We start from the raw sequence: 24,206 nt of genomic DNA on the forward strand, positions 1-24,206 counted from the left end.
ATCAGCAAAACTACGTAGTCCTACGTGTCTAAAACCTGTTGTGAATACCAATTCTCTACACCCTGGTAGTACTGATCCCTGTTTCAGATGTCCATATTTTCGCAACTCTTTATTCCTACTTTTGATCTAACCATATCTTAAAACCTTACTCTCATGGCAATACAGTATAACACAAACAGTCGTCTCCGTTTACGAAACTAGGAGCAAGACGAACAGAAAAATAGTCTCAACCCAATAACTTACCATTTTCTCGTTTTACAAAAGTATTTACGATACTTACACCCTGCTTAAAATAAATTAAAAAAGGAAAACAAAAAGGTAGAAGCACCACATTCACAATCCATAGATATCTAAAAGTCATCAAGTACTTCAATCCGAAATTGATTTCACAGACATTTTAGATTTCGGCAAACTAGCAAATTCAAAACTTACACCAAAAACTTCATTTGTCGAGCCTGTTCAAACTACTCGACCCCCTTTGCCATTTGAAATCTTCAAGGTTACTGCCGTATCCCTATTTGAGATGTCTGGGATGGACTTTTTATAGCTCAAACTTCAAGCCCCACAAAGTAATGGCCGTGTTTTTGCATTTTCTCATATTCCCAGTCGTTTCGAAGATACAGTGGGTGGCAACGGACTTTATGGACACGAAAAATGAACGCCACCATTTTCAAATATGTCATAGTCAACATAAGAACTTCAAACTTTCAGCAAAATATTTTTCTTGTCCAGACCTTTTCAACGACATATCACTCGACTCCTTTTGCCATTTAAATTTTCAAGTTGACCCGGAGTACCGCTGTATGGTGGTGTCTGGGACGGACCTTTTATAGCTCAAAATTCAAGCCCCTTAAAATAATGTTGGTTATGTTTTGCGTTTTCTCATATTCGCAGTCTTTCGAAGATACACTGATTGGCAACGGACTTTACGGACACCCTGAATATATATATATATAGATATATATATATTGTAACGTGCCTTTGTATAGCACCGTCGTGGGCCACTGGCCTTTAATGACCAGGACAAGTATCTATAGAGGGATACAAGCCTTGCAAGGATAATTGTTAACAACTGAGGAAAAATAATTGAAGTTCCTTCTGTCTCAAATATTAGATACATTTTCTATAATAATTCCTATCTATCGTAGCAACGCGTATTTTAGGCTAGCAGAACAGAAACCTGTATTTTTATAATCAAAGAGGTAATATTAGGATATAGAAATAAAAGCTGATACATATATATATATATATATATATATATATATATATATATATATATATTCCAAAACGGTTCTTCCAGGAAGTCTAATTGAAAAGTTTAATACATCGGCAAAATATACCTTAATACAATGCAACAACATTACTTTTCTTCCAATAAAATTATATTTAAAATTTTTCTGATAGGGCTTTGGTAACTAATCTAAACACACACACACACACACACACACACACACACATATATATATATATATATATATATATATATATATATATATATATATATATATATATATATATATATATATATATACTCCTCAATGGATGAACACTTTACATCATAGATAATAACAAAGAAGTACAACTCACCTATGGACAAAACTGGTATATAATTATATTCACTTCCGACTTAATTATTTTGTGCAGCACCACCGTAATATTTAACCACACAATATCGTAAACCAGAATAAAACTTTACGGTAATTATGTGACAATGCTTCGAAATATATATATATATAGGCCTATATTTAATAAATTAATATATTTAATATATATATATATATATATATATATATATATATATATATATATATATATATATATATTTCTTTCCTTGAAGAAACTGTTGAACTGACTAATTCTGATACTCGTAATATGTAATTACGTTATACGAAATTGACTACAATAGAATAGATAGTGCCCACTTTCACAGTAGTGATCGAATTGCTAAGCCATTCTCTCCAAGCACTTTCGTTTGTACGTAATTCACAACCTTCCGCCAGAGGCGCTGGAAAATACATCTTTATTTCAGGTTGCATACTCCTCAGGCAATACTTTCCAAGATTTTTTTGTGTGTGGATAAAACTTACGCACGTAACAATATATATATAAAGGTAATCAAGAAAGTTATGTCGCTTTTTCAGCTTTGAACACCTTCGAACACCGATATGTCACCTAAGACGATCAAAAATAGTCCCTGTCAACATGGACGACCTTCTGCCAACTTTCTAGAATTCCATGGATTCCATTGTGGTAGAACGTGGTGGGTCTTATAGCAAAGAAGATTTCAAGTTCATTTTCCACTTCTATTAGGGATTTGAACTGGCGTCCTGTAAAGTGATTGTTCAAGGCATGGACAAGTTAAAAGCCTACAGTGCAATGTTCGGGAAGTATAGCGGATGGAATAGTGTTTTCTGCTCAAGGCGTAGAATCGTGTCCTGGGTCATCCTAGCCACGTGGAGCTTAGCGTTGCGCTGTAACAGGAGGACACCCTTCGCGATTGAGGAGTACTGGCTTCTGAGATTTGAGTTTTTCTTGAACATGGCTTAATTACTGACTGTATACAGCTGCATTGATGACTGACCAGCGAGACAGCAAAGAAACGCAGGTGTCCTTTCGTGTTGTCTTCTGGCTCGGAATCAAATCATGTGGGACTATTCGACCCTACTTATAGTATTTCCGAAGTTGATGGAGGTGCTACCGAATAGTTTCTCGACTCACACTGAATTATAGTCCCACGTCCTCACATGTCTAGCCACTCTTCACCTCAATTGCTGCCTGAAGATCTCCATTTTGAACATATGTTAATCTTCCGGCAGGTGGTGCATCTTCGAGTGTTTCGTTACCGTCCTTAAACTTCTTAAACCAACCTTGCATTCTCCGCGTAGGCAAGACACCCTTCCCAAAGGCTTGGCCTATCTTCTGTCTTGCTGCAGCGGCGTTTGGCCCTAGTTTGAACTCGTACAATATAAATTTCATTTCAGCATATGTACCTGGAACGTACGAACTCTACGACGTGCGGGTAAACTTGAAAATTTAAAAATGTAAATGAAGAAATGTAAAATGGAAATAGTGAGTTTGAGTGAAGTTAGATTGCCAGGAAAAAGAAAAACAGTACCAAGAAATTATAGAATATTCTTTTCGGGTGGCGATAAGGCCGAAGTGGTGTAGCGACTGCAATGAAGAACGAAGTAGCAAGAAGTGTATTCAAAGGGGAATGCTGCAGTGACCACTTGATGTTTGTAAAACTAAGTGCAAAGCCAGTGGGTATTGTGACAATACAAGTGTATGTGCCAACAACCAACCATGATGACAATGAAGTAGAAGTAATGTATGATGAGATTAGCGATATTTTGCATCAGGACGGAAGAGAAACGGTCAACTCCATTGTAATGGGAGTCTTCAACAGCGTAGTAGGAGAAGGAGCTGGGAATAGGACAGTGGGACCATTTGGACTAGGTAAAAGAAACGAACGGGGTCAAATGCTTATCGATGTCTGAAGGCAACATGATCTGGTTGTGATGAACATGTGGTTTATGAAAAGAAAAACCAGGAAAAGTCCAGGAAATAAGGTCGGCAATGTAGAAAATAGCTGGGTAAAAGGTTAAGAGATTCTACTAGGCACACTCCACAATAACATTGACAGGATGGTAAGAGAACAGAGAAAACAATGAATAACTGAAGCGATGCTTAAGAAGATGGAGGAACGCAGAAAGGTAAGAAACACGGACATCAATGAATACAGAAGTCTGAATAATGAATTGAGAAGAGAGACGGACAAAACCAAAGAAAAGTACATACAGCTGGCATGTGAAGAAATAATGGAACTTCGACGGCAGATATGATCTGGTGTATCAGACAACACAAGAATTACAAGGAAAAGCTAACAAAGATATACGGACGTTTGAAATCGAAGACCAAAAAGGTCGTGTGGCCACTGAGTAACAAATAGTAGCAGAGCTTATACATCCTTCTTCCTTGATTTCTTGGTTACCGGTTTGGCTGGTTTCTTGAGGAAGAACAGAATGGTGCCCAGGGGTGGTGCCTGCACGGAATAAACTTTTTCTCCTACACTAATATACGTTTCCGGAACTGACACAGATCCATGTGGGGAGATTCACCCCTTCTCCTACTAGTAAATGTGAAAACCGGATTCGAATTAGATATCCAAATTACAAATCATAACTTTTGATGTTTGAAATCTGACATCTGAAATCCGGATTTAAATCTGAATCCGGATATCCAGAATTCGAATTTTTCAAAATCCGAATATCCCAATATCCAGATTTCTGATAGTACTGTTTGAATTTCCTTATTAACATCGAGGAAAGAAACAAAATATTGCATTTCTCTCTGATTTTTTTGCCAGAGTTCACGATTTTTCTTTCTCTTTAATCCCTTCCGCTTCTATCATTCTGCTTGGATTTTGTTTTTTTCGGAACAAAATGTTCAAGTATGTCTCCGTACCAGTATATTCACTGCAACCCACCTTTGAGAACTAAGTTACAGACACGTCGTCTGGTTGCTCGCATCTACCAGTGCTTGCTTCACTAGCCTCAAACAATGGCGCCCTTTGTTATCCGCATCGGGAAACGGCGAAACGATCCAGATGAATTGTGTTTATCTCACAACAGACGCTTTGAATATGCACTAGAGGTGACGGAAAAGGAAAATAGATCCACACGCCTTCTTTATCTATGTTTTAGCAGGAATCGAGGTAACTCGGCTTGTTATTGAAGAGGTCCCTTCAATTATTTGCAGTAACAATTGTGGGAACTTTTGATTGATTGGTTGTAATAATGATTGAGTTCTGAAATATTAAGGTTGTAACAATGATTAAAATTAAATATGTTTTAGTTAAATTTAACTTAATCATACTAACAGAACGAGAGAATAAGAATGATTTAAATTTCATAGCGGTTTGAGCGATTTTTCATTAACAACGTAAGCGATTTAAGCTCAGCGCTTTATTGGATCAAGTAAAAGTTTAGTGAGATAATAAACACTTAAGATATTAATACAAGTTGTTGCCGAAACTTTTGTATTCCAAATCGTATCGATTCTCTAAAACAGTGCTTTCGTTGGATTTGAAATTTATTAGCAAAATTTAGGAACTAAAACTTTTACACAAACATTTTCAATATTATAAATTTATTTTGCAAAAAGATTTCCAAACTATAATGTATTGTGGAATCTTTAAAATGTAAAAATGGTGATGAATAAAAATATTTATAAGTTAACTAAATTAGTCTACTTTGTTAAAATTTCTTGTTGATTGCAATATTTTAGGACAAGACGTCTAAAAAGCTGAAACACAGAAATTGATGTTTGAAACAATATTATATAGAGAGTAATTTTAATTAAACAAAGTACTTACAAAAAGTCAATTATATAAATAATTTTAGTTCTCACGGTTGGTGTCTAGCACCTGAAGATGTTTTATTATTCTGTTGTCCTGTTCGACCTCAAATTCATAGTGGAAACATGATAGAACATGAGTTGATTTCAGCAGCTGGAATTTTATGTTTAATTAGTAAATGAAATATTTAGTTTTTTTAATATTTACAAATATAACTGAATATAAAATTACCCGGAAGTGGTGTTGGTCTATATCACTTTAAGATGAAAGTGTTTGCGGGGGGGGGGGGATTTAGATTTCTGGGCTTTCGGCTTCACGTTTTGAGGGATGACGTCCCTCGGCGAGCACACAATCCGGGGAAAGGGAAGGAAGAAAGGATTGGGGAAGGAAGGAAGCGGCCTGGGACCTATAAGTTAGGTACCACCCCGGCATTTGCCTGGTGTGAATGAGGAAAACCCGGGAAAACCTCATTCAGGGTGGCTGGCCTGGAAAAGCGTTTTACACTTTTTCGACCGAGTGCCCCCACCGGGAATCGAACCCGGGACCGCTCGCACCGGAGGCGAGAGCGTTAGCGACTACGCCACGCGGGGTCACGAAAGTGTGTTTGCAATTCCATTTATAGAGATATAGTTCTATTTCCTCATCTTTGAAGTGATGGTGATTTGTCTCTAGGTTGTGTATCATTTCGTTGCTTTCTAATGTCCGTTACTCGAAGCTCTGCACTTTGTGGTGGACAAACACCGTGTGCGTGGGTTTTCTCGGGGTTCTCCCGTTTCCTCCCACTTTCTTCATTTTACCATTTTCATTCATTACTCATCATCACCGTCTCCTTTAGCCTAACCGGCATAACCGTGGGACGTAAAACTCAAAAATTTCATTTCATTTCATTTCGAAGCTCTGCAACGAAAAGAAAATAAACGATTTTGTTTAGAAAGGATATGGGCGTTTATGTGATATTTTGCTAAAAAAATGCAACTATATAAGATAACAAAATTTTCTGTAATGTAAACTTGTGCAATCTAGGTCATTACCATGCGGCGCTTTGTGTGTTCAAAGAGTATTTAGCCTTGAGGTGAGCAACATAGATAATAACAAGCAGAATTCCCACGCATTATCGAACATAAACTTTGCATTTGTGTATTATTATATCTATACTGCATTCAGTAATGTTTTAAGAAATCAGTATGTTGTGCTACACAGAGGCAACACGAGAACTGTCAAACTATTCTTCGTGATTTTCAGTATCAATATAAATTGCAATGCAATGACTGCCAAATTTCGTAGATGGATCAGTGTTAACAATGATTGCCAATGAGAAATACGTAACGATAATTCATTACAATCAAGCATTCCTATAAAGGGATTTCTAAACAAGGATCTTTTTTCGAGGGTACCCAATAGCTGTAAGGTGATATCATCATGAAGAAAAGTGACAAATAATGAATACATACCTTGACATTTAAAAAGTCCAGAATAACGTTTCATTGATTGTCGATTTCTAATAGTGATGGTAACTCACATTAACCAACGCCACACATTAACGCTTCCTGGATATTTGCCTCCTACCGGACAGTTCCTTGTCTTTCTAAATTAAAAAAAGTGACGATCTCCAGTAGAAGAATCAGTTCTAAGGTCGAGCATAAACAGGATGTATCCATTTTTAAACTTCTTCCCTGAAATTTTAGTTCCATTATTGTTTATTTGTATTAAAGTGAAGTACGATGAAATGTAAAGATTTTCTCCAAACCGTGGTTGTAATGGTTTTAAATATGCAGCTATTCCAGCTACATACAATTTGAAGAAATTAATGCCCAAATACTTAAATTCAAATGGATTGCTGGTAATGGTTCCACTTGTGGTTCCGTTTGTAGTAAATCTCACAAAAATGCGATTTGACGTTTCCGTAAACAGGTCTTCAATAGTTTATTAAAATGCGTATCCGAACAGGAATGCGTATCTTTCAAAGTAGTAAAGATTTCACTTGAATTCTATGCAGTGGATAATTTGCAGGTGTAGATTGTAGAATCTTGCTGTAAGCCAACATTATAGTAGAACGAAGACGGATTTTCTTCATTTACAATGTTAGATTAAAGATTTTTTGGTACTCACATCACTATCGCTGGCCATCAGATAAAAATTTCATTGGACAGGAATGCATTTCTCACGTAATTCTACTCCATGAATAAAACTTCATTTTGAATAAAAATATCAGAATGAAGTTGTATTCTCATCTCGAATTTTACACTATGTTTATTTCTCATTTCAGATAGTTCTTCAAATCCTTTATTTCCAATGGTCGTTGCGTTCAGAAGACCAGTACTATCTTGAAAAAAACATTGGACATTGTAGATACAAATTTTTAAGTGTATCATTATAATTTAAGAGTTTTTCAAAGTACTAACAATGGAGATTTCATGCGATGGAAATTGTATCAATTTGTTGTTTACTTTACTAAACATAGCATTTAAAAATCGTTTCCGTTTCTTCTTTCCGCTACTTCTTTATGTGTTGCAGTGAATGAGCCATTTAGTTTCACAGTTTGTGCTTGCATCTAGAGTAATGTTTGTGGTAAATAAATATAGTCAATTCTACTTCCTCTCACGATGCATTCTATTAGTGAATATTCAGCTATTGAACTAATTTTCTTTTCCCAATAATACGATTTTCTTGTATATTTGTCATAGTAACGTTGGGAAAAATATTCAATTTACTTTACACACACATTCATAAGATTATGTACAAAAGCCACTGTTTCTTCTTCTTTCCATTAATCGAAAATATCTGAAGATGATGATCATGATCTTTTTTATGCGATAATGCATTTATGTAATATGTGTGAGATCGATCAGCAAGTAGCCATGTTTGTCTTTCGTTGCATCGATGTAACTTTCCTGTAGAAATCGTGGATGTTCAGACATTATTTTCTAACTCATGTGCTAGATTTGTGATTTGTCACGTGGATATGTAAACAACAGCTGAATTTCAGTTCATTATAACGTCCCGATTTTATTTACTTCTATGAAACATATTTTCTATAGCAAAAATTACTCATTAAAAGATGTTCATTTTAATGATTTTTACCTCACTCTCTCTTTCCTGCCTCATTTTTTAAGGGTTACAAGTAACTATTCGAACATGTAACTATTCGAAATATATATGTCATTGTTAGGATTATTTGTGTCACCTTTAAAAATAAACAACAATAGGTATAACCGTTGTTATTGATTGTTGAAAAGAGTGAGTATACATATAACGTTTTCTCCGCAATTTTCGTTTAATTAGGTGCTGTATGTTGTTTGCGAGTAGTATGTCTGTGTGTAAGTATGGGCAGGAGGAGAGGCGTTCCCAGAAAAGTGCTTTTTTACAAACGATATCTCGCGCTATTGAATTGTTTTTATGATGTAAACTTTGATTTATGATATATTTTCTATCCAATTCGTTATACAGTTCGCGGCATAGAAATCGTTACACAATATTCTAAGTCCAAATTAATGACAAACTCTTGCCCTGTTTTCTTATGCATCCTGAAATACATGTCCCAATCGATTAGTTGCTTCTAGTATTCGATCCAATTCCTTCCCCTCCTCCACCTCTCCTTGTCTAAAGCAGTGTGTGTGATGTAGTACACTCTATCCATTCAGCTGAAAAAGAAACAGGAATCAAGTTTACAACGTTATAGCTTTAAGCCAGTCTTTTCCATTCGTTTGTTCTGAAATATTTTTAAGAGCCTAAATTTAACCCTTAAAGGATCCTGGCTTTTTGGGCTATTTTTTAGACTTTCAGTCAAGCAGCTACTGTATCGTCACTATTTATCCTAGGATCATGGTTCATACCTCATTCTCTTCAGAATAAAGCTGGCTTTCAAATGGTACCACTTGCATGCTCATACCATATACCAGAAGCGGGAAAAAATGTCAAAGTAAAAATTTCGGAGGGAAATTTTTTTTCTCGAACTTTGCCCCCCTGCCCCCCCCTGTGTGATCGTAGTAATCTAAAAAAATCTGATAAATAGTACTTGATATACTGAATGTGTGTGCCAAATTTCAAGTTTCTATCTTGAATAGTAAGGGCGGGAGAATTTTTATCAAAAATTCCCACAATGCCCCAAATTACCATAAAACACTATGATCTCAGGGAAAAAAATTCCTGAGACATCCCTAATTACCCTAGGACTATAATCCGCCAATCATTCTCTTCAGAATAGAACTGTCTATCAGGCGGTACCATTCACATGTCTCCATCATGTATCTAAGGCGGGAATTTCCTGAAAAAAGGGATTTTTGGGGCAAAATTTCCCTTTTATCAACTTTTGCCCCTCTGGACTCCCCCTGTTTCTAGGCAGAAATAAAAAAAAACTTCTGGTAAATACTACTCGGTGGACTGAATGTTTGTGCAAAATTTCAATCTTCTACGTGAAAAAAATGAGCCCGCCCAAAAAGTTTCCCTACCATGCCCCACTTTTACCCTATACAGAAGTATATTTGGATAAAAATTCACTGAGACGGCCCTAATTACCCTAGAATAATAATTCGACCGTCGTTCTTTTCCGAATGGAACTGCCTTTCAGACGGTATGACTCACGTGGTCCTATCATGTATGTGATGCGGGAAAATGACGAAAAACGGGATTTTGGGGGTAAAAAATCCCTTCTTTTACCCCTTTGCCCGTCTGGTTCCCCCCCTGTTTTAGCACTGACATCGGAACAAAAAATCTGGTAAATATTACTCGGTGGACTGAATGTTTGTGCAAAATTTCAATCTTCTACGTAGAAAACTAAGCCCGCCAAAAAATATTGAACATAGGCTTAGAAAATGAGAAAAGAAATTTTAGACTTATGACGTCATCTCCTCCTATGTATGGGCGCAGGACGGTCTGAAACCATACGTAATGTCTTTTACAAGGACTCTGGACTTGGAAAACAAAAAAAAAAAAAAAAAAAAACCGAACGAAAAAGCTCAAATAGAAGAGAAATGTACCATGAAAAACGCGTATGGTACAAATTGTACTATAGGATCCGCAAAGGGTTAAAGAAAAGAGTCACACAAGAGAGTCACATGTTTCCAGAGCTTCATAAATACCTTTAGTTTCATTCTTTCCCTTCTTTAAAGACCGCAACCTAGTAAGGTGCTCCTTAAGAAATCTATGGAAATTGCCAATAACTTCAGTAGGTTTTGTTCTTACTAAAGTCTATAATGCACACACACAGAGCTCTAAAATATCTACTGACAAAAATGAGAGTTATTCAATGATTCATTTCATTTCTTTTCAGTAATAGCAAGCAAATATTTCAGGGGTGTCATTGAATAACGTAACATATTTACGACGATTCGTTTCGTTTTCCATTAGGGCTTCGAAAGAGATTATTTGTGTTTGAGTATAGAATCTTTTGTTTCCTTTAACCTACTGTTCTAGCCAATACAACTCAATTCACACAGCAGTAAAAAAAAAAAAAAAAAAAAAAAAACTGGTACTGTCTTAGAAAATATTCCTAAAAAGGGGGAAACTGCATCATGCACCCTGAACGGTGGCGTAACTAACGGGAGTGCGGCGAGGAAGGCCCACAGCAAAAAGGGGCCAATTGAAAATTCGTAATTCCACTTTGGAGGTTTTTATATAATTTCACACATTTTCGTCAATGTCTAAAATGCAACTACTTTAGCCTTAGATGAAAAAGAATTTGTGAAGGAGGTATAGACTGTGAAGTCTACCGAGAAGATTTATTACGTCCTTGCAGCAGCAACTGTAAGTTTTAGAACAATAATGAAGAACAAGATTTACTTAAATTTTAACTTAGAATGAAATAACTAAAAATTTAATCTTATATAACTTTCATTGATAGTAGTGTTCCGTATTTGTTTAGACGCCTATTCTTTTATAACTTTAGCTATGGTGCATGGGGTCCTTGGTTCGATCCAAGCTCGCGCCGAATGAAATTTATTATGGACAAACATCGTGTGCATAAGTTTTCTCGTGTTTCTTCCGTTTCCTCTCACTTTCATCATTATATAATTTCATTAATTTCTTACCATCGCTGTCTCCATTAGCTTAGTCGGCATAATCGTGGGACGTTAAACTTGAATATTTCGTTTCATTTTTCTTTTATATCTGTATCTCACTTTTCCTGTGACGAGAGCAACATCTAAGCGAGTATTCAGTGAATTAAACCACTAAAAACTATATTCAAAGCACAATAGTGCAGATGAAGTTTAGCCCTTTGGCAATCTTCAGCATTGAAAGCAAAAAAGGCAATACATTGATATTGAAAAAGTAGTTAACGAATTCCTCTCCGAAAAAGATCACCCGTACAGTTGTTTTTCAGATAGTAATTTATAATTTTTTTTACGTTGGTTGAAATTCCTCCATAGTTGTGGGGGCGAGACACTGAAACCATCTCTACCAAGAGGTGAAGATGACATGTAAAAGTAGTCAAATACGAACGATATTAGTGTCGATTTCATGTGCCAAGGTGAATAGTGACACTGTGGATGCTGCATAAATCTAAAATTAAGCCTTGGTTGGCATGGAGTTGACAATGGAATGGTGACAGGAAAAAAGAATCGAAAATATCCTATATTTATGTCGAATGGATAGTTTCCAGGATCACTGACATAAAAGGTGATATTTCAGATGTGCATATATCCAAGGTTGGCCCTATTGGTATCTGGTCACAGAGAGAACCAGTGAAGACTTAATAACAGTTCATTTTTGGTGCATTTCAATACACTGAGAGTGAAAAATGATAATGCACAAATACTGATATCACATTCGGAATTATCGGAGATATGAATTCTCGGGAAGTGTCGTTGCTCCAGGCAAGCATTACTAACTGATCACTCCCTAAAATCGTCACTGCTTTGCAGGGGAGTAGACAGGAATTTATTTCAGCGATTGAAGGCATATTTTACTAAAATGTCTATAATCATCTCTAAAAATTTAGATATAATTTACAGGAAAGTAGTGATTTCGTGGGGGCAAGAGTTTTGGATTGCCAAGGCTTGCATCCTGAGTATGTCTTTGGTGCTCAGAATTGTCATAAGCTCCTCTTCAAATGTAAGGCATAAAATGTAAATAATAAACGTATAACATAGAATACGTTAGAAATAAATAGAAAAAAATATAAATAGAAAATATGTTATTATAACTAAGGAATAGAAAATAATTGTAAAATAAAGTTGAAGGGCAAGTTTTTTAAAACAATCATACTTGAAAGTAAAATATACTTTTAAAACAATTTTGCATTTAGGCAGAGTTACAAACAAGTGACGAGTTCCATGTAATAACAAATATCATATTTGAAAATAATTTCGAATTAAACTAGCTGTGACTACATTACTTCGAAATTGAACTTGTGGAATGCACAGTATGAGCGTAGCACAAAAAAATCAATAAGAATGTGTTTGATTCGAAGCTTGGACCATCCACGTAGGAGTAACTTACATTAACCATTCACCTAACAGAGAATGACGCAAGTGGTATGGCACTACTTTATCAGATGGTTCTGTCAAATGTAACTTAATTAGCACAATAGTAACAAATTTTACTGCTTTAAAAAGTGTCCTGAAGAAGGGGAAGTTCACTATGCACATTGTAACTAAGTTACAAGCGGTTTATGTCATATTTGAACGGCGCATCCACTTAGTCAACTTTTGGAATTTCCCATTAAGTTACCTTTCAACGTAGATAAAGGTAACGTATGTGAACGAGTACATAGACTTCTCCGTAGGAGAGTGGATAAAGTCATGGTTCGATAATTACAAGGTTCGTGGTTCAACACCTGTCTCGGAAGCTGCAGATTTTTTAAATTCTTAATTCCTCAGTTCTCAAGATTTTTCTCTCCTTTCGTAATCATCTTATGGTCTAAAAAGAGTTCTCTATCTTAATTCGACAACTGCCTGGTGTGATCCTCGCAGTTCGAATATTCCCTTCTTCTGTTTCACAAAATCACAATTTTCGTCATAATACGAATGTTGTCCGATCATTGTTCCCCCAATTCTATGTCTGTGTATATAAATCATTCCTCTCAGTTTCCATACTTGAATCTCTCTCTCTCTCTCTCTCTCTCTCTCTATGTCGCCCAGGAACTCATATGGCGTGAGATCAAACCTTCGTCTCTTGAAACCAAATGTAAGCTTTCTTGCAATGTACTATCTTAACTTAATAGGTTAGTTGCTAAAAGCAGTGTCTTAGATTTTATTCGGGGAGGAGTGGATTCCCCGCCGACATAAGTTTTTTACTTTTTATTAGTGTATTACTATACATTTGACCAAACAATACGTATTTATGAAGCTCATGAGAGGGGAAATTACACCCTCCTGTCCTGCCCAAATGACGCCCCTGGAACATTTGCTTGCAATTACTGACAATAAATGAAATGAATCATGGAATAACTCTCATTTCTGTCAGTAGATATTTAAGAGCTTTGTGCGTACATTACAGACTTTAGGAAGCAAAAACCCTACTGAAGTTATTGGCAATTTCCATAGATTTCTTAGATAGCATCTTACTAGCTTGCAGTCTTTAAAGAAGGAAAAGAATGAAACTAAATGTATTTATGAAGCTCTGGGAACATTGTATGACTTTTTTAGGCTCTTCAAAATATTTCAGAACAAACGAATGGAAAAGACTGGCTTAAAGCTATAAAGTTGTAAACTTGATTCCTGTTTCTTTTTCAGCTGAATGGAAAGTGTATTACGTCACACACACTGCTTTAGATAAGGAGAAGTAGAGAAGTGGAAGGAATTGGACCAAATACTAGAAGCAACTAATCGATTGAGACATGTATTTCAGGATGCATAAGAAAACAGGGCAAGAGTTTGTCATTAATTTGGACTTAGAACGTTGTGTAACGATTTCTATGCTGCGAACTGTACAATTGGTTAAATTGTCATTTTAAACACAACAATAAAATTTTCTAATGTTTAAATGATTAAAATTCTTTCTTGACCACCATCACCAGTGGTAGATGAAGACATTTGAGGAAAATAACAATCCACAACTGTTTTTGGCAACGTGGCGGCTGATTTGCAGATGCTTGACGATACTTGAGATTGCATGGATTCTTTAATTTCCAAGGATGTTTCTTGCTAGGAGAGATCCAATTTAGAAACCATTTCTGATGTCGGAAATATGTCAGTTACTAACAACGAGAATTAGTTAATGTTTCACACAAAGAATAATACCATCCTGACCTCATTGTGAAAAGAAATCTGATTAATTAAAGAAGACTTATCACTGAAATTAGCAAATGTCATGAAACGCTTCATAAAAATAGCTGCCCACACCAAAACAGATGTCATCTGTCAATTGAAGTTCTTTGTCAAATGTAATATATTATGATAATCACAAAATTAAGCAGTAGAGAATGCTCCAAGACCATTGCCAGAACGAACTTAAAAATAATTAATTTTCCTTAATAACTTCTACGTTCTTTATACCAATTATTCTATGTATTTTATTATTATACTCATTAAACAGTTCTCGTAATATTGCTATCCATTTATAATTTCCTTGAGTACTAAATTTTCTTCACATGTTTTCTTTAAGAGTTTTGTTAAAACATTCTACGACATGTTGTTTTACGAAGACACATGCTCAAAATGGAGGGCTCAAAATTGAAAAAATCGAAATCGGAAGTTCTTGGCCAATATCTGGGGAACGATGGCCAGTTGGCCAGTAGCCATCGGTAACTATTTGGTACCAAAATCTTCACCATTCTATTAGGTGTTGATGAACACCAATGCAATCTCTCTATGACTTACGGTTCCCGAGATATGGCTCCTTAAATCTCCCGAAGCCGGAATTTTTTAGTCAATATCTCGGGAAGGGCAAGTAATGCGAAAAATTCCATCACTTCTTTGAGATTGTTTTTTGATGCTTTATCGAATGGAAGGCTCAAAATTAAAAAAAAAATCGTTAATAACACACAGAAAGATACACACACACTCAGAGACATATAGAATTCAGTAACAAACTCCTTAAGTTCGTTGAAAACTCTCTACGAGACCTAAACTCGAACTCGTAATTTGAGTGTTTGAAAGTCAGAGCTCTACAGAATTAGCTAATGATTGCTTTCACAGTATAGTGTCTAATGGTGCTTGTTTCAGTTCAGGAATTTACCATGACTGGTTCGCTGAACATTCCTCCAAATCTTAAATGTGCGCTTGAATAATTACATTCGCCTCACTCTCTTTATTTAAGAATGGAAACTAATTATGGTGACCATGCATTTCTTTTGCTGTCGTAAAACAAGGATGTATTAGATGTAAATAAGGTTCTAATTATTATATAAAATAGGGAAAAATATATTCCTTGTAAAAAAATATGATAAAGGAACTAAACAACATGATGACCAGTAACACCTTAATAATAATATTGCGAGATACTACAGAGTAGAATTATGACCTACCAGACCTAGTGAGTGGTGTGTGGTCAATACATCGAACCCCAACGCGATTGCAACAAGATTTTTAACTAACTCTGCCAGCTCTTTACAGGAGTAGCTTTACAATTGCATCTCAGCTCTGAATAGTAACAGAAAATTCTATTGTATCATCGTACACAGGATATTATAACTAAACACACACGCACTAACAATAGGTTATACTTACTAATAATAATAATAATAATAATAAATCACTCATTTACGTTCATAAAATTTTAACTTTTTTTAAACATTTTATAGCACTTGTTTATTATGCATGTGAAAATTTTGATTGGAATCAAAATCTCACTTCTCAAACAGAAAACTGAAACCAATATCAATTTCTTAGACCTAAAATTATGTCTTTCCGCTTCGAAAGACAAAGTATAGAATACAAACTAAAAAATCTGAACTTTTCGGCCAATATCTCGGGCATGTAAGGGTAACACGAAAAATTTCTTCACTTTCCAGATAGTTTTTGATGCTCAGATAGTTAATGGATGGCTCACAATTAAAAAAAAAATGCAAATAATAGACAGATACACATACACAGTCAAGAAAATTCAGTAACGAACTTTTTAACTTCGTTGAAAATCAGATTTCAACTTTTGGATCTAAGAAAATTTTGTTCGCTGAAGCTTTTGCTTGAACATTATCGTAAACTTTTTCATTATATTTTACTTGTAAAAGTGCATTCATACTTCTTTAATCTTCTGATATGAATTTAGTTACCTGCTAAAGATGCAATGGAATTCGTGTGTGTTTATAGAGTAAACATTTTATTAGTTACACCTTTCGTAAAGTGCTCTGCCACAGGACAATATATTACGTGATAGGAAAGATAGGAGAGGACATGTAATGAAAAATAATGAATTATAAACGATGTCACATTTTAGGTGCGAAGTGTAACCTGTATACATATGTAGAGAGTTGAGTGGTGCCTGGAAAAGATGACTAGTGATTTACGGAGGAAAGAAACTCAAATGTATGTGCCGTAATGTTAGTAAGAGCTAGATATCCTTGTGAGAAGCAACTACTATAAGAAGAGTAAAAATATTCACATATAGGAAATAACAACTCGTTTTCTATTTAATGGGGAGTTGTAAACATCAATAAGGTCCGTAAGCCATGATAAATCATATTCTTAATTCAAATGCAACCACCTTCGTTTTTGACGTTTTGACATATTAAATTATCAGAATGAACCCATTTTCTTTCAAAGTCTATATTAACTACAATGATCTGAACCTCTATATTAACGCTAACACACGATAGAACCAGAGAAGCATAATTTTTCATTCTCTTGGTTTGAACACATAAACATCACCCTTCAGACTACGCAGCATAATGTCGCCATTACGTGAGAGAGAGTACCACAATACCATAAACTTATGTTTTCTTCTGAATGAAATGAAAGGGTAAAATCAATTTTAAAAACATGACGATGCATGATTAACACGTGACCTGGTTATGTGACTCAAAACAACCAATCAGAGAGGTTTGCCTATTTGGAATGTGCTCAATCGACCTAGGTCATGTAACTCTAACAGGCAATAAAATTTTGAGATTTTGACAGTTTTTTACGTAACAAATAGAACGACTCACAGTTATTCAAGAGAAACATATAAGTACATATCTGGTCCTAAATGCCCACGAAAGATAATCAGGTACCTTTCTTTATAACAATTAGCATCTTTACATGAGGACCATAAGCTTCCATCGTAGAGTATAAGAGTAGATGGTTGACACACCCCACCTATCAAAACGAACAACGTTGAGCACTGTGTCGTAGACACCTATGGCAGAAAGTGAGGCACCCCTTCCTAGGATCTTGTGCAGCCATATTTAAGCATAGGACTATAAATCCCATATTAGAGCATAAGAGGTACATGGTCGGTGCACCCCACCCATCAATGGGAACAATGCGGACCAGAGGTACGTACTCTGGTAATCAAAACCTATGAGAGAGTGAGTACCCCTCCATAGAACCATAAACACACACTTTAAAGGACAAAGAACGTCAAAAATGGCGAAATTTTAAACTGCTGTCAATGTTTTTATCCATCCAAGGGAACAAGATAGGACATCAGAATTTTCAAAGATCATATTTACACCCCATAGACCCCTCCAAAACTTTAGTTTCTAATAATTCCTAAATTTAAGCGATGTGAACCAATGCACACCTCACAAATTTTGAGGGGTAAAAGTACATACCCGTTCCAAAATGGAACTCTATGACTTGTGATTTTATATCACGTGAGCTCGGTGATTTTTAACAGCCAATCACAGTGATTTAAACCAATATCGATCTATACGCTATGAACTGTAGGATAATAATTATGCAAACTTGATATAGTTTCACAATTCTAAATGTGTTAACATTTTCAACTTTTCTGAAAAAGAAAGGATAATTTCGGAAGTTGGAGAGGATTATGGTTAGATATTATGGTATATTTGCTAGAACTTGCATATAAATACTTATACAATTATAATTTTTATTTAGTCATTCCTGATTTCAACTTATGAGTATCCTGATTCAAGAGACACTTATCAGCTTTATGTAAAGGAGCACGGGAAAAACGTTTATATTCTTGCATTTACGATAACACCTACGGTTAGTTCCCCAAGTGTGAGAAGGTTGTCTGTGAACCAGAGGAAATGCTACTTTAAAGCCGAAAGGAAATTAGATGTGAGTCCTGTTTATGGTTCAAAGGCTTGTGAAATACAGTGCAGGTACGAAGAGATAATGGACAAGTGTAAATGCACACCGTACTTTTTCCTGAACCTCGGTAAGTTAATTAAGTTACTACTACATACTTCATGCATGCGTTTTAAACCATATACCTCTAAGTGTAGTATCCCAATAGATTTAATTTTAAATAGGAATATGTAGATACAGCTCTAATGCTGTTATGTTTCTCTGAACTTCTGAAATTAGAAAAATAATGGGATGAGTAAAAAATTAAAAGATTTACAAAAGAGAGATGTAGTAGAAAAAGAGTATAAAACGAAACGATTTTCTTCGGAAGTTCTAAAAGATTAATAAACATTAACACTATTAGTGTTTACGTGAAAATAATAGTTACAAGTTTGGTAAAGCAGTGATCTGGAGTTTCGTCATTTTCTGGCTTGCATTTATTTATTCGATCGTAGTCATTGCTTGTCAGTTTCCTGATACAAAATAATCAGACGGTCTTTCCATGAGTATTGAAAATAACGTTTCCAAGAGTCGTGCGATATATACTTTATATGTAGGAATGCCCTTCATCGGAAACAACTAGAAGCGGTATTTACTTTGCAAATACTCAGAAAATTCTGTGCGGAATGTATTAAAGAATAATGATTCGTGATAATTGTAATTACAAGTTTGTGCTTCTCAATTTGTATACATAAATGTTTCGTATGTGTTCGGTTGAGTTCATGTAGTGCAACATACTTACTGGACATTTGTTCGAAGTCCTAAATATCCTGCGATCAATAAGGACACGTTAAACAAAGAAACTGTCTTCCTATTTTTCTTTAAAGCAGTTCATGCGCAATTGAAAAACTTGCACAAAACTGGTATCATATCACAGTCTTTGGTTAGTAATCAGAAACCAGAATATTGTTGTATGCTACACGAAAATTTCCACCACGATAATTTCACAATAAGTATGAACGTTGTAGTGATCTGTTGGCTACACATTTGCTACTGCTCCAAAGAACTCGAATGCACCAACTACAATTGACAATTTCTGTCAGAGGTTAAAGATACAGATACAGACAATACAGCATTACATATTGTTTTCCGAACGAAGTAAGTTTTAAAATTACTTGGCTTAGAATTATTCCTATACTCATCTTATTTGCCTGCTCTAGCTGTCAGTGACAATAATCTGTTTCAGAGTCGATGACAGTTTTGGGTGGTATGTGATTTGAGAGGTAAAATAAGATCGTGCGGTAGACTACTAAATAACAGACAACTTTAAAATCAGTTTTATGGAGTTCCTCTAAAAGGGATAGTTTCACTTTGGGGAAGCACATAGACTTAGACTCAACTTAAGTAGAAAAATGCAATTTAGTAAATATAACAATTAAAAGTAAAAACACAATTCCTAGAGCTTGAACACATCCCTCATGGTAACAAGCACACTTCTAATGTAAAGGAGATGTAGGAATAAAATTATTATGGTACATTTCTAAGTTTGATGTACTAAAATGTTAACTAGAATCGAATTGTTAAATTTAGGGGTCATTAGCTTATCCTAATTGGAACATTTATTTGCAAACTAGTATCGATACAAACAATATGGTGGAGTATGTCAACGTCTCTGACTTTTAATTTTCTGTTATCAAGTCATACTAAATTCATGTTTAATGTTAAATTGTTTACCATCTTTTTCTCACGATTACTACAAATGTTTTGACAAAATTATATGTTAGACAAACTAATAAGTATATTTTTTACATATTCTCAGAAACATTTATCCATTCTTGTTGGTCTAGTGGCTGGTATAGACACATTTGTTGCACTTAGTCCAGCATTCGATTCTCGGTGAGAGGACACGAACATTTAATTTCAAAATCATTCACTTTTAATAATCATCCATCTCTCTTAGCCTATATGTCATAACGGTGGGATGTCAAACTAAAGTTTTATTTAATTTCATTTTCTGAAAAGCATTCGCTATTTGTTTTTCTTATGAAAAAATAGTTGTATGGAAAGAAGAAATAGATAAATAATAACTTTCCTATCTTTATGTCTGGTACATTCTGTTATGTCCTTGAATGTTTTGAGTATGTTATATTGCCGAAACTATTGCACAAACATTATTAATATATACTAATACTTGGTGAGTTTAATTTTATCAATAGCGTGGAATATTTCAAAAGCTATAATGAACAATATACTACTGTATATGTATAAAATATTGACTAATTAAGTATATCCCTAACATTGCCACCTGCATGAATTGTTGTAAAGAGCATTTTATGGGTGATCACACTAACATTAAATTTTAATGAAATTACACCCTCCATTCCAAAAGAAACCGAACGTTTAAAAACAAAAACAAAAAAGCAATGTACATTTTGGAACAAATCATTTTTATTAATCAATGTATTCCCCTTCTGCATCGATACACATATTTGCACGCTCCAACAAGTTGTCAAACGACTTCTCCATGTCCTTTATTGGAATGGTCTTTACGACGGCGGTCGTCGCCTTCTCAATGGCATCAATCGATGCGTGCCACTTTCCTTTCATCGCCAAATGCAGTTTCGGGAACAGATAGAAATCGCACGGAGCGAGATCTGGTGAATAGGGCGGATGATGCAACCGAATAATGTGATTTTTGACCAAAAATTCAGTTACAAGTCACGAACGATGTGATGGTGCATTATCGTCCAAAAGAGTCCAACTGCCGATTTCGCGATATTCGGGCCGAATACGACGAATTCTTGCCAGCAAACGCTTCATGACGCCCAAGTAAAACTCTCCAGTGACTGTCTGGCCGGGCTGAACAAATTCTTTGTGGATAATTCCTTTTGAATCGTAAAAACAAATCAGCATCACCTTAACTTTTGACTTCACCAAGCGACTTTTTTGGGTGTTCCTTCATCCGGCGCTCTCCATTCAGCACTTTGCCGCTTTGTTTCGGGCTCATATTCAAAACACCACGTCTCGTCACCAGTTACAATCGATTTCAAGAAGTTTCGATCCTGCCGAGCACTTTTAACGATGTCTTTGCAATGCGCAATTCGATTAACTTTTTGGTCTTCGGTGAGTTTGTGTGGTACAAACCGCGAATTAACCTTCTTAAGGCCCAAAACTTTGGTCAAAATGCGGTATGCGGTTGTTTGAGGAATGCCTAATTCCATTTCAATAACTTTCACCGACGATTTTTTGTTATGTTTGATGAATTCACGCACTTTTTCGATGTTTTCTTCCGATAATCCGGTTCTGGGACGGCCTGATCTTTCGTCATCATCCAGCGTCTCTCTACCCGATTTGAATCGCCTGAACCACTCGTAAACTTGCGTACGGGATAGACACTCATCACCATATGCATTTTGTAGCATTTGGTGCGTTTCACTAAAAGTTTTACCCAGTTTAACACAAAACTCAATTGCAGCTCGTTGTTTGAAACTCATTTTCCGACCGATGTACACAACACACTGACAGTTGAAACGCAATAACTTTGTTGCCGTGCATCCAAATGTCATGACATTTATACCAGTTGTCAATGAGGGACTACGCCATCTACCGGTAAAATATTACAACAGATGGCACTAGTGGTGCTATTTGTTTTCAAAAGTTCGGTTTCTTTTGAAATGGAGGGTGTATTATGCTGTATGAGTTAAAATATAAGTCTAGATGAATGAACTATGAATAACATGTTGCATTTAATAGTTCAGTTTCTGATTTAAATATATTTAACGAATTTTTGTTTCATAGGAACGTACCCATATTGTGACCTGAAAGGCCTTGTTTGTATAGCACGCAATAGAGGTAGGTTTATACACTGGTAGGTTTATCATGTACGACGCAAGTGATATATTAACATTAGTACTTTCCTATTTTATGAATTAAAATGTATTACTTTCTGGTGTAGAAATTACATTTCTAGCGCCAGCATGGACTCATCATCGTGATTTAACACTTTTGAAAATTATTCTCACCCTTCTCTCACACATGTATATAAAAACTTAAGAGAAGTTTATATTTCCTTTCTTCCTTTTCTTCTTTAATTCAGCTTTTCGGTGTCAAATGGCAGTATTGAAGAAACAACAGAACACTATCATACGGGGCTTGAGCAGAGACTAAATATAAAAGCTGTTTAGTTTACTGAATTTTCACACATATGGATGAAAGAAATTTCGGTCGAAACTCGAACACAAGAGTGCTAAACTGATGATGTCAGAGTAGATAGTCATTTCAAGTCCAAAGTACTTCCTTATGAAGAAGATTGAAAGCAAAGTACGGATAGTCATTGAGGTTACTGTACAAAATTTCGTGTATGTGCTGCAGTAGATATTTCAACAAGAACTTTGCATTTATCGTTAGGCTTACTAAATAGGCCTAACTACACATTAGCATTATCATATATAAATTATAAAACAATTCTGCAAAAGAATCACTAACCAAAATGTACCACTGGACACGTACTTTAATACCAAATATGATTTTCACAGAAAATGACATCAATATGAACTCATATATATAATTTGGTAATATAAACGGATACTTAATATACTCTTGTAAAAGACATATAAACGAACATACATACACAGTCAATATAACTCTTTCTTCTTTTAATCAGTTTTCATATTGCCAATACTAACACATTTAACACATCTTGTCAATCTCCCAACAGTTACCAGAATGTAAAATTATCTAGACCCCAAACTACGTATTTCTTGAGTTTTACGTATGAACAATGTGGTCTGTTGGCTCAAGTTAAAAATAAGAAGTATGTAAGTAATGATAATTAACAAAATAGCTTCATGAAAACAATACTTCCAAATACGAAACGAGACCCACATTTTCAGATTACCTAGTTTCCACTACACCTTAAATTTACATATAAAGTAGAGTATATTTTGTTTTATTGACTTGTTAATTATCCCATTGTTCGTGACAGTGGCGACGTTACATGCAAATGTAGCCTTCATAAAAACTCGATATTTTTGGTCGTCTATAATTTCTTATTGGAATTTTGGGAAAGATGCCTCGTGATTTGAATTAGAGTTAGGCAAGGTTACTTGTATTTGATGAGGTTTAAATAAACTAAACTTCTGCGTTATCTATGTACTATAGCAAATTGTAGGTAAAAACTCCGTATTTGTTTATATATTTTCAATTATATACTTGGCTAGTGGAATAGAACTATTACTAAAAGATAAACATTTTCTTGTGTGTATGTGTGAACACAGATATTATTTCAAAATACTTAAGCAACCTCACTGGCATTGTAGCCTTGTTAGAAAAGAAGGATGGAGAAGAAAAGATGGCAATCTATTATTTCTATTCACAACCATGGAGTCAATACATGCGCATTTTATTACTAACTTCTGAGAGGAAAGTGTAATAGTTATAACGGAAACACATAATTAAATATTTTTTATATATGGTGCGTTAAGTACGCAATTAAATATAGTCCATTTTTGTGGTCGTTTTGAGCATCTTTTAATATTTCCATCTGGAGCTCTTTTTAGAGCTTCAAACGTACATATCTATATACCGAAAATAACTCTTATAATGTAAAAAAATAGTGGTAACTTTTCCATGTAGTCTCACAGCTTTGGTAATTGGGATTTATACCCTTGCACTCTGAGCGCCCCATACGTAGGTGGAGTCAGCAGCAAAAGTATCTGACCCCGGCGGATATAACTCATTGTATCAGGTCCAGCACTTCTTCTGCTGTTACAAACACCTGGACAGATCCAACT

The 24,206-nt window shown here is 35.2% G+C and overlaps 1 protein-coding gene and 1 non-coding gene across 2 annotated transcripts in view; one reads left to right on the top strand and one right to left on the bottom strand.

Annotated features, from left to right (window-relative positions):
• Positions 1-24,206, top strand: part of LOC145681868 (uncharacterized) — a 197,819-nt gene that overhangs the window by 107,240 nt on the left and 66,373 nt on the right. The window contains exons 7-8 of the mRNA XM_081753474.1: positions 18,280-18,565; positions 22,213-22,266. Of these exons, the coding sequence (XP_081609600.1) occupies positions 18,280-18,565; positions 22,213-22,266 (340 nt within the window). The remainder of the gene's footprint in view (positions 1-18,279; positions 18,566-22,212; positions 22,267-24,206) is intronic.
• Positions 5,874-5,947, bottom strand: TRNAR-CCG (transfer RNA arginine (anticodon CCG)). The gene has a single exon. It is a non-coding gene; the product is annotated as a tRNA-Arg (tRNA).

Source organism: Thermobia domestica, chromosome 3 (assembly GCF_964235325.1).
Source record: "Thermobia domestica chromosome 3, izTheDome1.hap1.1, whole genome shotgun sequence".
NCBI classification, from domain to species: domain Eukaryota; kingdom Metazoa; phylum Arthropoda; class Insecta; order Zygentoma; family Lepismatidae; genus Thermobia; species Thermobia domestica.